Source organism: Gymnoscopelus braueri (assembly GCF_963280865.1).
Source record: "Gymnoscopelus braueri genome assembly, chromosome: 1".
In the NCBI taxonomy this organism is placed as follows: Eukaryota; Metazoa; Chordata; class Actinopteri; order Myctophiformes; family Myctophidae; genus Gymnoscopelus; species Gymnoscopelus braueri.
The window spans coordinates 57,505,943-57,524,065 of record NC_137603.1 but is presented as its reverse complement, the minus strand read 5'-3'; the positions used below and the strand labels follow the sequence as shown (position 1 = coordinate 57,524,065).

Sequence of the window (18,123 nt, the reverse complement as noted above, 5' to 3'; positions counted from 1 at the left end):
TGTTCGTAGCTCTGAATAAGGGACGTCAGCTACAGTGTGTGTGTGTGTGTGTGTGTGTGTGTGTGTGTGCCTACAATATAAAAGGGACAATTGGCTCGTAAGTAATTCAGACCAGGCACAATGGAACACGAGTGACGTGTCTCACAGAAAGAATAGGCTCTGGTACTGACAACACCCCTCCACCAACCAACCGCACCTACCCGTCAGATTTTGAACTGAGCAAAAGGGGATGCAGGTGTTCTTAGAAAATACAAGTGTAAAAAAATGTTGATTGATTCACAACTACTTTCCTTGTTTGGACTTGAGAGAGGCCAAAGCGTTCGGCAGCTTGGCTCCGTTACAGTCTTTATTCCTCATATTTTCCATGACTGTGTGGGATATGGCTTAGGCCTGCCTATCACATATGTTAGCCATTATCTTCTTCTGTGGCCTTGTCCTCGTTTTCTCCCCCCCCCCCCCGATCCGTTATTAGAGAAGACATTGTAGTGGTTGGTTTGGGTTTCATTTGATCTCATTGTCAGCATAGTACGAGCATGAGAAAGAGAGGGCAGCTCATGTTGTGCAATCTGCATTAGTCGACAGAATGTATGATCTCTGAAATCTGCGTTAGTAGGCAGAATGTATGATCTCTGAAATCTGCATTAGTAGGCAATATGTATGGTATCTGCAGTAGGCAATATGTATTGTGTCTGCTCTGCAATCTGCAGTAGGCAATATGTATTGCTCTGCAATCTGCAGTAGGCAATATGTATTGTGTCTGCAATCTGCAGTAGGCAATATGTATTGTCTGCAATCTGCAGTAGGGAATATGTATTGTCTGCAATCTGCAGTAGGCAATATGTATTGTGTCTGCTCTGCAATCTGCAGTAGGCAATATGTATTGCTCTGCAATCTGCAGTAGGCAATATGTATTGTGTCTGCAATCTGCAGTAGGCAATATGTATTGTCTGCAATCTGCAGTAGGGAATATGTATTGTCTGCAATCTGCAGTAGGGAATATGTATTGTGTCTGCAATCTGCAGTAGGCAATATGTATTGTGTCTGCAATCTGCAGTAGGGAATATGTATTGTGTCTGCAATCTGCAGTAGGCAATATGTATTGTCTGCAATCTGCAGTAGGGAATATGTATTGTCTGCAATCTGCAGTAGGCAATATGTATTGTGTCTGCAATCTGCAGTAGGCAATATGTATTGTGTCTGCAATCTGCAGTAGGGAATATGTATTGTGTCTGCAATCTGCAGTAGGCAATATGTATTGTCTGCAATCTGCAGTAGGGAATATGTATTGTCTGCAATCTGCAGTAGGCAATATGTATTGTGTCTGCAATCTGCAGTAGGCAATATGTATTGTGTCTGCAATCTGCAGTAGGCAATATGTAGTGTCTGCAATCTACAGTAGGCAATATGTATTGTGTCTGCAATCTGCAGTAGGCAATATGTATTGTCTGCAATCTGCAGTAGGCAATATGTATTGTGTCTGCAATCTGAAGTAGGCAATCTGTATTGTGTCTGCAATCTGCAGTAGGCAATATGTATTGTGTCTGCAATCTACAGTAGGCAATACATGTATGGTGTCTGCAATCTGCAGTAGGCAATATGTATGGTGTCTGCAATCTGCATTAGTAGGCTAGTCAATATGTATGGTCTCTGCAATATGCATTATCTGCAATCTGCATTATTCGGCAGATTGCAGACCGATATGTATGATCTTTGCAATCTGCAATAGTAGGTTAAATATATGATCTGCAATTTGCATTGTTCAATTAAGTTGCACACAGGGTTTAAATAAAACAAACACTCAAGTATTGCGCATTTGGCTTTGTTGGTCTGTATACTGTATACAATATGCTGTCTGCAATCTTATCTCCAATCTTATTATGAGGCAATCGGTTTATTCATTGACTGTTTGGTATGGGCTGTCTTTATGTGACTGAGAGTTTATCATGATTATCTGCCATGAGTCATGATTAGCAGCTCAGCATCAACAGCAGGAATTTCACATCTCGCTCCGTGGCCTGAACCTGGGCCAGTGTTTATTATAAACTCACTTTTGGGGCGAGACTCACTGGCTGAAACTGGTATGTAAATGAGCGATGCTCCTCTTGAGACAGAGACTGCAAAAAAAGTGCACGTATGTTTGGCAAAGTACAGACAAACTGAAGATATTTCTTATGCGCTGCACAATTACATAAAAAGGTAATGCAAAGATGCAAATTGACGACGAATGCGGTGAACATCGTATTCGTTCAAGTTGAAATATCCCAACTTAAGCAAAGTTAGCTGCTTCACCATTTCACATTTCATTATTTTGACATGCTAATAATGAAACGTCTACCAGTGTTAATTTTGATAGCAAATCTTTAAGTAGTTTAAGTCATAGGGCCCTATTTTTGCCAGTGCCTTACCCATTATCCCTAAACTTCTTTGCAATTTTTTTTACTATTTTTAAAAACATTTTCAAATAGCCAATCTACAAGCTCACAACGTGTTGTAGATCGACTAGTTGAACAATTTGAAAATGTTTTTAAAAATTGAAAGTTCTGTTAACGGTCTATTTAGATTGTTTTCAAAGTAAGCGTAAGGGCCTTTTTAAGATGGTGTATTTAGTTTAGGGCTGTGCTCAAAATATTCTGGATCCACATCAGTGATGCTCATGTCGATGCTATAAAATATTACTATATCTGCATATTATCTGCATTTGTGTTGCGCTGAACCCTACCAAACATACAGTTAAATCCCTCTGCAATGTAGAGGGAGAAAGTAGTGAGAGGAGAGCGGAGAGGCCATGGTTCCCAAACTGGGGGTCCCCAAATTATTTTGGCGGCTCCCCAGATGATTATCTTTAATGTGCAACTCTGCAACATTGTTTTCTCACTCAACAGTAAACAAACCAACATACAGTATAAGTGTATACAGGGTATCTTCATTTTTTTTTCGTAGAATCGGCCTCAGGGTCTAAATGGGTTAAGAATGGAGATGGACTGGTCTTGTTTCGTCTGCCTTTCAAACAGCCGGCGGCATATTCCTGTCTTTACAACCCCGGCTCCCCGGCCTCGGGGATATTTTCAGTCCCTACCTGAAAAAGAACCCCCCTGTGACTCTGTGACCACTGGTGGAGCCTGTGGTGTCCTGTTGCTTCTATTTTGCTAACTGGACAACAAACCGGCTCCTCGGGCGTAAGCTATTCTTTCATCTCCAGCACACAAGCATGTGTGCACACACACTCTGTCCCTGGAATGGTAGCACAAGCAAACTCAGAACCTTTGCTTTAAAGGGATATTTCACTTTCAAACATGTTTGGGGTCATTTTAACCCACATTAAGATCTGAAGCAGATTCTAAAAATGTCTTCTAAATCCCAACAGTATTCTGAAAAAACGTATGTTTCTATATCAGTGGTGCTCAAACTTTTTCATGTCAAGGACCCCCAAACTTATATGTATTTGGCCGCCGACCCCCATCTCAAAATGTTTAGTTCCAGGGACCCCCCAGAAGCAAAGAATAGAGTTAAAAATGTTCTCTTTTAAATTATATGTATAAAAGCTTGAGTAGTTAAAATGACCCCAAACATGTTTGAAAGTGAAATATCCCCTTTAAGGGCTGTTGAATAGTAGAGGTAGGCTAAGCTTGCTCAACATTCACAACTGGACACATTTTCAGGTTGAGTGGCCACTGAATAGAGATGCACATTTAAAAGACATTTCTTGATCAACCTTCATTAACAAATAATTACAAAAATGTGTCTTGTACAGGGTTGGACATTTAGTGTATTTTATAGAATTTCCCCCTAAATAGACCCTCCTAGAAATGAGTTTGTCACCTCAACGATGGTAATATAAGTAATTTAATGAATTATTCTTGATTCACATGGTAACGCAGCGAGGAACATTTATGCCTCTAGTATTCACAGAAGTCCTTCCGTTGATGCATCATCGACTTGACAGTCACATGACCACTTAAAACAGGAATTCTCCACAGGTTAGCATCTACTTGACACAGGTCTACAAACGGGGCTCATCAGCCTGACACACACACACACACATACACATCTGGATTATGTCCATGTGTCTCCCCCAGATGTTTTATCTCCAGGTTGCTGTATGCTTTGATTTGTGCTCCTTGAAAGGGCCGATTGGCGCCCCGGATTTATTGTAGAAAGTGGACTTTCCTATTATGGAAGAAAGTTATTCAGTGTTGTAAACACCAAGGTTATGTTGTAGACTGCTGGTATTTCTATACGTACCGTATATGGAAACAATTTTTTTTCTTCTGAGAAACAAGTGAATGCATGCGTATGTTGCAATGAGGGTGATATTGTTGTTTTTCCCTTATCACTTACAGTGGAGGGCTTTGTCTTGAATGTCTTCTCAACATTGTGTGTGTGTGTGTGTGTGTGTGTGTGTGTGTGTGTGTGTGTGTATATTTAAGATGATCCCTCCCAATCAAAGGGAGCAGCCTAAGGCCAGGCACTAACTGATGTGCTGTAGTCCATGTGATTCTTTTTCAAATTACAGTGAGTCACTGTCTCTGCTGAAGGTGCTGAAGGTGTGGAGTTATTTGAGGACAAATTCAGATGCCATTAGCTAGCTAACGTGAAATTTGACATTACAGATGTTAAGCTGACGCAGGTATCCTCCAGAGCATTTTACAATTACTTCATCAACACTTAAGTGGGCTTCACAGTTAGTTTGTCTGTGGCCATCATCAGTAGGAGATTGTGGTTGTGCTGCTGGGCAACTCCCGGTGACCAGCAGTGAGAAGATTGTGGTCGTGCTGGAAAGTACAACTGTATGAAGTTGAGGCAATTATAGGCCTGTCACAATTATTACATAATCGCCTATTATTTTTTTTTGCATAATCGCCATAATCATGTCCATGTTGAAAGATTTTCATATATTTTCAAACATTTTTAAAAAATAGTGAAAATAGCAGCTTTTGAGCTTGTAGATTGGCTATTTCCACTATTAATTAAGTATAAAATAATTAATTTATGTAAGTTATTTGTCATATATGACCTGCATACACCTTTGTTTATGAAGCCTAAAAGTAATTTTTATTCTTTGTTAAGTAAAACTTCAAAATGGTGACGGCCCTAGAAGCAACGTGTTGTGATGCTTTAGTTGTGTATTTTCTGGTCAAGTAACACGTTATTAAAAACAACACTTCTTGTCTGTCTGTATTTTTCAGGTGCTGGGGCGCTGCTTCCTGACAGTGATGCAGGTCCATTTCCAGTTCCTGTCCCAGGCCTTGCAGAAGGTCCAGCCCGTGGCCCAGTCATGCCTGGCCGAGGCCCTCGCTCAGGCCCAGGAGCGCCGAGCCAACACCCGCTCCCAGCAGGGCGCGGGGCCCGGGCCCCTCACCGAGCTGGAGGAGGCCTCTCGCTCATGGAAGGGTGCAGCTGAGGTATGTAAGCCGCAGTTATGGGGCTAATAACCCCCCCCAGTACTTCTTCCTTGGTCTTATAGCCTCAGTTATAACTTGGTTGCGTGCCCGGTGTTGTGCTCAGTAAATAGCAGATCTACAAGCTCACAACGCGCCACGAATGTGGCGCGTTGTGAGCTTGTAGATCGGCTATTTACGGCAGTTGCAACACCAGTGTGCAACTAAGTATTTAAATCAGGCTTGTGCTGTTGGAAATGAGACTTTTGCGTCTATTGAGGTGAAAAAGCCTGGTCCGTTAGACATTCCTGAGACCTGCCAGGTCTTTATGATTTCCAGCCACAATATCATTTTCCCTTTTTCTTCCCTCTTATTTTTTTCTTGATGGAGTTTGTGTGTGAATTTAGGTATATTGCCATGTTTTCACACTTCCTGGTGATCATCTTTTTGTAACGGGAGCTTTGCTAGTCGTCCCAGGGCTAATCTGTCCCTCTGTCCTGATTTTGAGGTGTGTTTAGTTCTGTACACTGAGCCAGAGAAGAATGCTGCCTTAGAAAAGCCCAAATAACCGTGACCGTTCTTGAGTCATGAAACATAGAAAGAAATGACCTCAATGGTTCCCACCTCCTGTCCTACCAAAGGTATCGCAGAAATGGAGTTGAGAGTTCGGGTGACCACATAAACCAGTCCCTCAAACCGGGACCCTCAACCACTTAAACCCTATATGGGTGAGCGGAGTCCCTCAGGGTTCTATACTATGCGTTGTGAGCTTGTCGATCTGTTATTTTCTGCGAAAGCTTTCTCCACAATGCGAATGCTGGGGTTTAAGTGGTTAAATCAATGTGCACGTTCGTCGCGCACGGCCATCCATGCACGTTCATGCACTCGCACATGTATATGCGCCATAGGTGTTGCATACAGGCAATGACTGATTGACAAACATAAGCCTCTGTGTTGAATTCAGACACGCAATGCATTTGTTCTTCTAGGTGAACATTTTTACATGAACAGAACATGATAAACGTCTATGTAACCACTGAAAACAACTATTATTATTTTGATTCTGGCGAAAACCGGGACAATTTTGTAGTGAATGTTGAAAACTGGGACATACTGGTGTTTTAGAGATGCATGTATTTGTCGGGACTCTGGCTTGAAATCGGGACAATCCCGGCCAAACCGGGACGTCTGGCCAAGTTGAGTAATATTCAACTAAAAGCGCTAATGTATTGTTGATATGACATCAGAGCCCTAATGGTGACATCCAAGAATAATGACTTGAAAGTATTCCTCCTCTCCCACCACCAATAGCATAGCCATCACCGAAGCAGCACTTTAATGTCATAACTCAACAAATTAACACAACGACAAACAAAAAAACAGCACGCCAAAAATAGCTGCTCCCTCTGTGCTTTTTGTAGGACAGAGAGAATAGTAGTGTGATTGATCTGGTTAAAGCCGTACGTAGCATGCAGAGTGTTACAGGCCTGGAGGGGACTACTCGTACTGGGCTGGAATGTGCAGCAGACAGACACTGGGCCTGGCCTGGCTGCTGTGGAGTGGAGACAAGAGGAGGAGGGAGGGAGGGAGGGAGGGAGGTGGTAGCCTGGACTCCCATTTCAGCAGCTCTTAATATTTATTTATTTATTTATATATATATATTTTTACAGCCAGGAAATCTCTGTGAAACATGTTTGGGGGAGCACAGTCAATTGCATTCTGTAGTGGCAGGCAGGCAAGCTGAATGTAAGCATGACAAAATTGTTGCAATATGAAGGGGAAAAGAATCATTACATAATTCAAAAGTTGGTTTGTTTACCAAGAGTCTATGTTTGAATTTGGTTCTGTCGGTGAAGCGTAGTTGTCACTTTTTTGTGTTGGATGGTGTCTCATCTTGGAACAAAACTTAACATTTGTTGCGTCCAGCTGTAAATGTAGAAATTTGTTTGTGGTTTATGTCTTGACATTGGTGCTGGTGATGGAGCTGTTGTTAGGTTCCCAAACCTTTTAGCCCGAGACTCAAAAGAGACATTTGCTGTCCCTCCGTGACCCAAACTTGTGAAAATAGCCCGATCTACAAGCTCACAACATGTCGCAATGCAACGCGTTGTGAGCTTGCAGATCTGCTATTTTCAATACTTTTTAAACGTTTTTTTCTTTTATCTAATTTATGAAATTTAATTTTAAATTTATGTATTGATGAAATTCTTTCGTGTTTGAATTTGTTTTTAATTCATGAAAGATTTATAATTTTTCTGGGACATTTTAGAAAATATTTTGAAATAATAATAATAATAATAAATCAAAACAAAATGCAGGAAACAAAAAATAAAGGGATATTTACTCGCGACCGTAAAAAAAAAAGTGTGTGTGGGTGTTTGTGTCGTTGTTTGGTTCTAATGATGCACAAAATCGCAAAAGCACATCACGCTGTTTGCTCAGTATTACACTGAGATAACGTGATGTGCTTTGCTCTCCATCCAGGCCACGGGGAGGCTTAGAGAGAGGGGCCGGGACGGCTGCCTGGCAGGCATCCAGGTTCAGCAACTGTTCTGCTCCAACAACACCACCATCCCTGAACACCAACTCAAGGATCTCAACGTGAAGATTGACAACGCTTTGCAGGTAAAGGACATTAAAAGCTCGCATGTGATCTTTAACCTTTTTTCCCCACATGTTGGACGACCCAGACTCTTCTCCCTTCCGGCTCCCAAACTGTGGAACAAGCTCCCCAGTGCAGTTAGAACTGCAGACTCACTCCCAACTATCCGCCGTAATCTGAAGACCGCACCTTCTCAGACTCCACCTTAGCCCGTAGCACTTGACCTAGCAGTCTCATGCAAAGGTTAAAACGTAATTTAGAGAGCATGTTATTTAGACAGATGCTAGGTTCATTTGTTGACCTGGCATCCTATCCTGTATTAACCCATTAAGACCTGAAGCCGATTCTACAAATGTCTTTTAAATCCCAACAGTATTCTGAAAAGACGTATGTTTCTATATCAGTGGTGCTCAAACTTTTTCATGTCAAGGACCCCCAAAATGATGTTTATTTGGCCGCCGACCCCCATCTCAAAATGTTTTGTTCCAGGGACCCCCAGAAGCAAAGAATAGAGTTAAAAATGTTTGCTTTAAACAATATATATTCAAAGATTTGCACACATTTTCACATTTCACATTTTCACATTTTCATAGATATGCAAAAATAGCATATCTTCAAGCTCGTAGCGCGGCACCGAGTGCCGCGCTACGAGCTTGTAGATCTGCTATTTTTGAATAGCCAAAGTGTAAAATAATGCTTTTTAGCTCAAATGAAAAAGTGACACAGATGCGTTCCAGGTCTTAATGGGTTAAAATTGCCTAGTGTTTGTATAGTTTCTAATTTTTTTAATATATTTTACTTTTATGTTTGATGACAGACTGATGCTAGGTCCCTGGTTTACCTATGATCCTAGACTCCTGAGGCACTGCACTCTCTCTCTGCATTTGATGTATGTGTTTACCTTGCTTTACTGTAAGCCGCCCTGGATAAAGAGTGTATGCTAAATTGTAGATGTTGGCCATTTAGCTTTAGAAACAGACATTAGTGACCCACTTACAGTATAATGAGTGCATGAGGAGGGGACGTTTGCAAAAGGACATTTGACCAGGACGGAGACACAATGACTTGTTTGTGGGGATTGAATGTGTGGAGGTCACGTTCAATCAAACGCGTTTAGAGGACTGTCTGGTCACATGGCCTGCAGGGTGTTTTGGAAAACTCTGGTAGGGCCACGACGATATGATGCAAGGAGATGCTTCTGCATTGTTGCTTTCATCATATTGGAAAATATTGTTGCTAGGAAACATCTAAATAGATGTATTTTTTTGAGTCTCTGACTCACATTGTTGATTTGCTGTGAATGTTTCCAGACTACATTGAACCCCCAAACCAGTTCTTCTCAGTCCATGGGGGGGGGCATGTCACAAACGAGCTAAAAAGCATTATTTGACACTTTGGCTATTCAAAAATAGCAGATCTACAAGCTCATAGCGCGGCACCGAGTGCCGCGCTATGAGCTTGTAGATCTGCTATTTTTGAGAAATTGTGAACATTTGTGCAAATCTTTGAATATATATTTTTTCAAGCGAACATTTGTAACTCAAATCTTTGCTTCTGGGGGGTCCCTGGAACTAAATATTTTGAGATGGGGGTCCGTGGCCAAATACATGTACATTTTGAGGTCCTTGACATGAAAAAGTTTGAGAACCACTGACATAGTAATATAAGTTTTTTCAAAAAAAAAACTGTTAGGATTTAGAACATTTTGTAGAATCGGCTTCAGGTCTTAATGGGTTAATCCAGAGCGATTTACAGTAAGCAAGGTAAACACATACATCAAATGCATAGAGATGGTAATCTAGGATCATAGTAAACCAAGAACCTATCAGTCTAAATGGTATGATATCAACAAATAAATAATCTGTACATTGAAACTATAGAATACCAGGTCAACACATGAACCTGGCATCTGTCTAGATATTTAACACACATATTTAAACTACATTTTAACCTTTGCATAAGACTGCATGGTCGTCAAGGCTAGGTCAAGTGCTATGAGCCAAGGTGGAATGCAGTGGGGCGTTTGTTAGGATCTCATGTAGTTAAAACTAGTGGAAACATCACCCGCCCTCTGTGTTATTTACATCAATAGCAACCACAGCACTAGGTTGCTCTCCTATGGATTTAACCACATGAACCCTACTAGCATCCCTATTCTGGGACAAACATTCGTGTTGAGAATAGCCGATCTACTAGCTTGTGGATCGGCTAATGTTGAGCACGATATTTGTTGTTAGAGAGGGGGGGGGGAGGCCAAGCATACACTCCTGGGGTACTCTGGCAAAGAGTTTTGGTGTAGAGGGGAAAAAAGAGCAGACCAAGTACAGAGCCAACGGTCAAATTTACTAAGTATTGAGTGTTTAAAGATCTGAAAATACACATTAACATGAATCCAACATATTAAGAGACAAGATAAGTTGACAAACCAAAAAAATGAATTTACTCAACAATGATGACGTTGCTGTCAAGCAAGCCTATGAATAAGTTTAATCTGCAACACAATTTTATACAATATATAGTGGGGGTCCCTGCTTCATCTCTCTCTCAGCTAAGGGGTCCGTGGCCTGAAAAACGTTGAAGACCCCTGGCTTAACCCATTCAATCCGGGAACACATACTGTGTCATTTTAGATTATTTTTTTTAGCTATAACCATTATTTTATACTTTGGGCTATTCAAAAATATCAGATATACAAACTCATAGTGCAGCTATGAGCTTGTAGATCTGCCATTTCTTTTGAAAAATCATGGAAATTTGTGCAAATCTTTGAATATATATATTTTTTAAAGTGAACATTTTTAGCCTCTGGGGATTCTACACGTCTTCTAAACATTTTTCTTTTTTAGTTTTTTACTTGTGTTGCTATATATCAGTGGTTCTCAAACTACTTTTTCATGTCAAGGACCACCCAAAATGATATGCATAATGCTAGATGTAGTGCCGTATGCAGTGTAGCCAAAAGTTGAGCTGCAGTCCTGTGCTGTCATTTCCCTGCTTGTACAACGTGAATGGATGGACTCCCAGTGACTGGGTTCTTGGGCTGGACAATATATCACATTTTGATGGATCTATTTTTACCAAGTGACATGAAAAATTCAGTGCAGAGAATATTAAAACTTTTCTTTAAACCCTGGAAGGGAAAAGTGATTCACCTCTGCATTTCTTCACTGCGCTCCCAACCCGATCTCCAGAGATTACCGTAACATTGCACGGAACGAGTGCACTTCATTCCGTGGATAGCCGCCTCGAAACCCCCAAATTGCGTGCATATGTACGGCGCTCCCTTTGTGACAAAACCATTTCGGAGGCGCGCAGTCACAGGCGAACTGTCACCCCGTGAAGGACCACCGAGGGAGCTAAGGCGACCGAGTTGCCGTCCTGAACGGTGTGACGTTCGCCTGTGCCTACTCAGCGCCGTTTGAGTTATGTACCGATAGGCACAGAATCGTAAATTTTGTTGTGGGGACTGCTCTGCTTCCGGGTTTTTCCGGGTTGCGACTGGTTACGCCCACCGTGGGACTCGCCGTACATATGCACGCAATTTCTGGGTTTCTAGGCGACTATCCACGGAATGAAGTGCACTCGTTCCGTGCAATGTTACGGTAATCTCTGGAGATCAGGCTGGCGCTCCAGTTAATCTAATTTCTAATTTCAATACATGTAAATTAAAACATGGATGTATTTTGTGGAATAGTAGTGCAATGACGGTATATGTTGAAAAGAAAATAAGACAATATTGAGACATTGACATTTTGGTCCATGAAATGACTAGTGGAGAAAGAGATAACCCATTATTTATGCTTGGTTGTACATTGGTCACGCATTGGTCATGCGGTGTGAGCTTGTAGATTGGCTATTTTGGGCACGCAGCTAAGTATAAATCAGGCATTAGGACGCCATCACGGCCCGCCAAAAATACATTATAGTTGACTAAATTGACTGTACATTTAGTCGACTAAAACTAGATTAAAACATTTCAGATGACTGAAACATGACTAACATGTCCTGCATGGTGAGGTGTGCTTTCTATGGATAAATGAATGTTCCTCTCTCTCTCTCTCTCCTCCAGGCCTATAGGGCGGCACTAGAGAGCATGGGCCACAGTGAGTACGCACTGAAGGCGGGCTTTCACTTAAACCCTAAGTCTGTGGAGGCAGCGCTACAGGTACGTTCATTCTTGTATAACCTGTCCTAGAATAAAAAAAATACCAAGGATAGGACGGTGACGGCATATAGGTTCCTCTGTGCATCATGTGGTGTTTAGGTATCTGTGTGTGTGTGTGTTTGCAGGGCTGCTGCAGTGAGGCCGAGGCAATGCAGGCGGGCAGGATGCAGACGGCCTCCCAGCCCATCCAGTGTGAGCTGCCCACCATTCCCCTGCAGATCGGCTCGCACTTCCTCAAAGGAGTGTCCTACAACGAGTCGGCGGCCGACAACCTCAAACTGAAAACGGTACGGTACCCTAACCCTGACTGAAAACGGTACGGTACCCTAACCCTGACTGAAAACGGTACGGTACCCTAACCCTATCTGAAAACGGTACGGTACCCTAACCCTGACTGAAAACGGTACGGTACCCTAACCCTATCTGAAAACGGTACGGTACCCTAACCCTATCTGAAAACGGTACGGTACCCTAACCCTATCTGAAAACGGTACGGTACCCTAACCCTGACTGAAAACGGTACGGTACCCTAACCCTGACTGAAAACGGTACGGTACCCTAACCCTATCTGAAAACGGTACGGTACCCTAACCCTGACTGAAAACGGTACGGTACCCTAACCCTATCTGAAAACGGTACGGTACCCTAACCCTATCTGAAAACGGTACGGTACCCTAACCCTATCTGAAAACGGTACGGTACCCTAACCCTGACTGAAAACGGTACGGTACCCTAACCCTGACTGAAAACGGTACGGTACCCTAACCCTATCTGAAAACGGTACGGTACCCTAACCCTATCTGAAAACGGTACGGTACCCTAACCCTATCTGAAAACGGTACGGTACCCTAACCCTGACTGAAAACGGTACGGTACCCTAACCCTGACTGAAAACGGTACGGTACCCTAACCCTATCTGAAAACGGTACGGTACGGCAACGGTCACCGGTGGTTGGGAATTCCAAGTTTTCCACGCCGTAAATCTATAACCTTGCGTCGCCAGTTGAGTCGGTCACATGAAGATACCAAGGATTCGTCCTTTGTACCAAGGATTCGTCAGTGATGTCACTGTGGTTTATAAATGGCTTCGTCCGTGCTACTTCCTGTAGTGACATCACTGTTGAATCCTTGCTATCTTTATCTTTGCCTTTGTTTCAACGTGTGTTGAGGTGCGCCGTCGCTACAAGCTGTAGCCAATTTTGTCACGATGATCGATCGCGCTAATGAATCAATAAACGGGATTATTATTTCATGTCAACATTCAAGTACATCTATCAGAAGATGTAACTCGGGTAAAGTAATGCGTCACTCTGCAAGTTTAACTAATGTTTTCCACCTGTCCAAAGTCATTTCTGATACAGATATAACCTTTTTTAATCACCCTATCCTTGTTGATATAACGCCATTTAGGTCAATGATATAACATTATGTAGTGATATAATAATATATATAGCAGCCAGTGATGTGTCATTGACTGTCAGAAAACGGTGTGATACCCTAACCCTAACTGAAAACGGTACAGTACGGTACCCTAATCTCAAACTGAAAACGGTACTGCCTCCTCGGTCCCCCATGCCACCTCTTGTATCCATCCATGCGTCCCAACACAAGGGAAGGAAAGTTTGAGGGACTTTGATGGGAGCGGGTGGGCGGTTGGGTTAGCCTTGACTTTTGATTGCTGGCTTCCCTTTTCTTTCTTTGTATCTCGACCTACTCCCCCCCCCCCCCCCCCCTCCCTCCTAAAGAGTTCCTGAAAGGTCTTGCCCCATCGCATACACAAAATGCTCACACTCTCTCTCTTCCTGTCTCACTCTGTTGTTTTTGTCTCTTTAACTCTCTGTGCCTTGTTAGTCTCTCTCTCTCTCTCTCTCTCTCTCTCTCTCTCCACTTCCGTTCTCTCTCTCCACACACCCTCTGATTTATGTGTCTTTATATATTTGGCACGGCTTACTTACGTGTTTTGACATCATGGGTTTCATTTCTTCAAGTCCTTGGCTCCGTGTTCCACGTGAGGCCTTGGGTCTGTGTCCGTGTTCAGATCTGCGTCATCAGTGTTTACATGTAGAATGTTCCCTCATCTGTCAACGCAACACACACACGGATAATCATTCTCCTAGCAGTTGGTCTGGCCGCCTGTGCACTACTGGTCACACACACACGCACGCACACACACACACGCACACGCACACAGAGAGACAGACAGACAGATGGGTGGAAAGTTAAAAGGAAAAAGCAACGTAAAACGCCTTACGGTTTCTTCAGGATTAAAATGCTTTAAACTGTATAAAGTTGTCTATACTTAATATTTCATTGTATGGCATGTGTAATTATATATAAGTAGATACTTTGAATTGCATTCAAAAGTTAAGTGTTTAAATGAAATTAAATCTTGGGGGCACCGATGGCCTGCTAGTGGTTAAGGCGCATACCACACATAGGCTCTAATGAAACCTGACAGCGAGTTCGCAGGTTCGATTCCCAGAGCCCGAACGACCATTGCTGCGTGCCACTCCCCGTCTCTCTCTCTATTCTGTTCCCTGTCGTTCTCCACTGTATCTATCCAATAAAGGCAGAAAAGCCCAAAGCATATCTAAAAGATCTTGGTACGTACTGGTGTTCATGAGGATGTCTTATCTTAATCCATTAGGACCGGGAAAGCATCTGTGTCATTTTAGATTTTTAGCTGTAACCATTATTTTATACTTTTGGCTATTCAAAAATAGCAGATATATAAGCTCGTTGTTTTTGAAAAATCGTGACAATTTGTGCATATCTTTGAATATAGGCCTATATTCTAAATCCTAACAGTTTAAAACAAGAAAAAACTTAGGTTGCTATAATATAACTTTTTTCATGTGAAGGACCCCCAAAATGATATGTATTTGTCCGCAGACCCCCCCCCCCCTTTGTTCCAGAGACCCCCCCACCCCCCACCAGAAGCAAAGATTTGAGTTAAAAAATGTATACACATATTCAAAGTGCAAATATTTTCACGATTTAAAAAAAATAGCAGATCTACAAGCTCATAGCGTGGCACTCGGTGCAGCGCTATGAGCTTGTAGATCTGCTATTTTTGAATAGCCAAAGAAATCGAAAGTGACACAGATGCGATTGAATGGGTTAACAGGTGCTCCAGGGCCTGTAGAATGTTTCATATTTAACATGAATAAATAAAGACCACCCATCATATTTCAAAATGCATGGGATTTGTTTTTCCTGCATCGGTTTCACCCTTCTGCCCTCCATTGGAATTATATGGTACTGCATGTGTTTATCAGAGTATGAAATACTAAGTGTTTATAGACAGGTTTATATAGTTTAAAGCATTTTTAATCATGAAAAAAACCTTACCAAACAAACACTCTATACTAGCAATGATTACAATGATTACTATCGGAATATAGTGCTTTAACTTTTTTAACAAAGTTGTTTTCAATAAGTTGTTTTCACCAAAAAGAACAGTACTGTACCCACTGTAAGGAGGGCGATGTGAATGACACTCCCTCAGCTCTCCTTTTAATAATAAAAGTAGTAACTTGTCCCTGTTTGGTTTGAAAAGTTAAGGCAGAGCAACAGCCCTGCTCATAACCAACCGCTTCATGTGCAGCATCTGAAAACCAGTCCGTTTCTTCATTTCTGAAACTGAATTAAATTGAAGTCCCAATTCCTGTCCCTTTCCACCTGCCCAGCAGTAGTAACAACCGGACCAGCACAAGTCTCTAGGTCAACTATTGACCAGTGAGGTCTCTTGGTGGCCCTTTCTGTCTAGAGTCCAGTGTTGATTTCGTCGACTAAAACTATGACGAAAAATGTTCGTCGACTACCTTTTTTCACTGACGAAAACTAAATAAAAACTAAGCTATGGTGACTAAGACTAAATGTATTGACAATTTCATCAATGAATAAAAACTAGACTGTTAGTGAGAGACGAGTGGAGAAGAGATCCAGTAGAACTAAGACAAGTCATTTTATGTTTGGTTGCCAGTTGTTGCCAGGTGTTGCGCTCTGAAAATAGCAGATCCACAAGCTCACAACGCGTTGTGCTGCGACATGCTGTGAGCTTGTAGATCGGCTATTTTCAGCATGCAACCAAGTGTAAAATCAGCCATTGCGACATCATCAAGGCACCGCCAAAATACATTTTTGTCGACTAAATCAACTGTTGATTTAGTCGACTATAACCTTGTGATATTTAGTCGACTAAAACTACACTAAAACTAAAACATTTCAGATGACTAAAATATGACTAAAACTAAATGGAATTTATTCAAAAGACTGACTAAAACGGGAAAAAAACAATTCCTGTCAAAATCAACACTGCTAGAGTCGCAGCCTTTATTTTAACATCAGCAGGACATGTTGTTGACGGCGGTCGCTCTTTTGTTTCGTCTCGTCCTCAGCACACCACGCTGCAGCTGATTAAGGAGGCGCTGGGGCAGAACGGGGTGGTGGCCCCCTGCAGGGAGGACTCGCCCGTCACCGAAGTCCTCAACCAGGTCTGTCCCTCCAGCTGGAGAGGAGCCTGTAAGACCGCCGTCCAACTGCTGTTTGCCCAGGCCGGACTGGTGAGTAAAAAAAGCCCAACGAAATGTTTCTGAATAATTTTGGCTGTGAATTTTGACTTCATTTATTGAGCTGGAAAAGATGTGGTTAAGTTGCCTGCCCGGCATCCGGCTTTGTCGAGAGTCGAGGCAAACACAATTGGCCTGTGTTCGGGGTAGGGAGGCCGGGGCGGGGTGATAGTTGTCATTGCACTTAATCCTACGGGCTGGGGGGCGGAGCCTGTCAGCGGGGAGTGTTGAGCGGGAAGAGTAGTCCTCCCGGTGGGGGCTCCTCACTGGCAGGTGAGTCGGTGGGATACAACAGCAGTGACAACACACGTATGTGTGTGTGTGTGTGGGGAGGAATTAATTGTCATAACAACTAAATTGGGGTAAAAAGCATGACTAATGTGCACATAGATTTAAGGGTCCCGGTTTGAGGGGTGGAATTATATGGTCAGTTGGTCACCCTATTTTAGGGCTGTTTGAAGCCATTGGCTCACAACTGGCTTTCCAAACAGCCGTTGCAACATGAACAATCTCCGGGGGGAAACACTGTTTGGTTCACGAGCCACTGGCTGTGAGGAATTTGATTCACTATAGTATAGTATGCTCTGGTCATTTGGAAAATTCCTGAGTCTTTTGTGTGCTTATTATCACGGGTATAAGAAATGTCACCAGCTAGTCTTGTAAGGGTTGGTCCATTAGGGGCGAAGGATTCCTCACGCATGACTGCTCTGCTGTAGCTTTCCACTGTCTGTCAGGAGAGAATGTAGAGGACGAGACATAATGAAAACAGCTGTCCAGTACAGTGGTTCTCCAAACATTTCAGGCCGCGACCCCCCAAAATAATCATATTTGAACTGGTGGGGACCCCCCACCCACCCTGACAAATTGTAGGAGTTGAGGCATTACATTTAGTTTGGCTCACAAACGCCCGCAACGCAATTTTTTGCCTCTTTCTTATATTATTTGAGAATTTAGCCAATGTTTGTCCCATTTTTATAGTATACTTTGTTGATTACTTTTGATGCAGTAATTGTCTTTTTCTTTTTTTGAGGTATTAAAAAGGTCTTAAGTCCTTAAATTGTCACCTCACTTTCAACTGGGACCCCCCCCCCCCCATCTCAAGAGTCCTGTGGCGGTCCCGGTCCACAGGCTGAGAACCACTGTTGTAGAGTACAAGACATGATGAAAACAGCTTGTCTAGAAGGTTCAACTCAGACTGATCTACATTGTCTGTTTGCAGACATAAAGTTCAGTGTCAGTACTAATGACCCGAATAGGGACATGTTGTGCTTTTACGCAATACATACTCAATAATAGTCAACAAAGGGCCTGCAACTGTGTGAATTTGATGATGAACGTGTAATGTTACAGTCTCTCACTCTACACAGAGTCTGGTGCACCGCCAATGTCAACAGGCCCATTGTGCTT

General features: G+C 42.5%; 1 protein-coding gene across 1 annotated transcript in view; it reads left to right on the top strand.

The window, feature by feature from the left end:
• garre1 (granule associated Rac and RHOG effector 1) overlaps positions 1–18,123 on the top strand; it is a 62,205-nt gene that overhangs the window by 25,015 nt on the left and 19,067 nt on the right. The window contains exons 3-7 of the mRNA XM_080436217.1: positions 5,187–5,402; positions 7,863–8,003; positions 12,050–12,145; positions 12,271–12,432; positions 16,546–16,710. Coding sequence (XP_080292343.1) covers positions 5,187–5,402; positions 7,863–8,003; positions 12,050–12,145; positions 12,271–12,432; positions 16,546–16,710 — 780 coding nt within the window. The remainder of the gene's footprint in view (positions 1–5,186; positions 5,403–7,862; positions 8,004–12,049; positions 12,146–12,270; positions 12,433–16,545; positions 16,711–18,123) is intronic.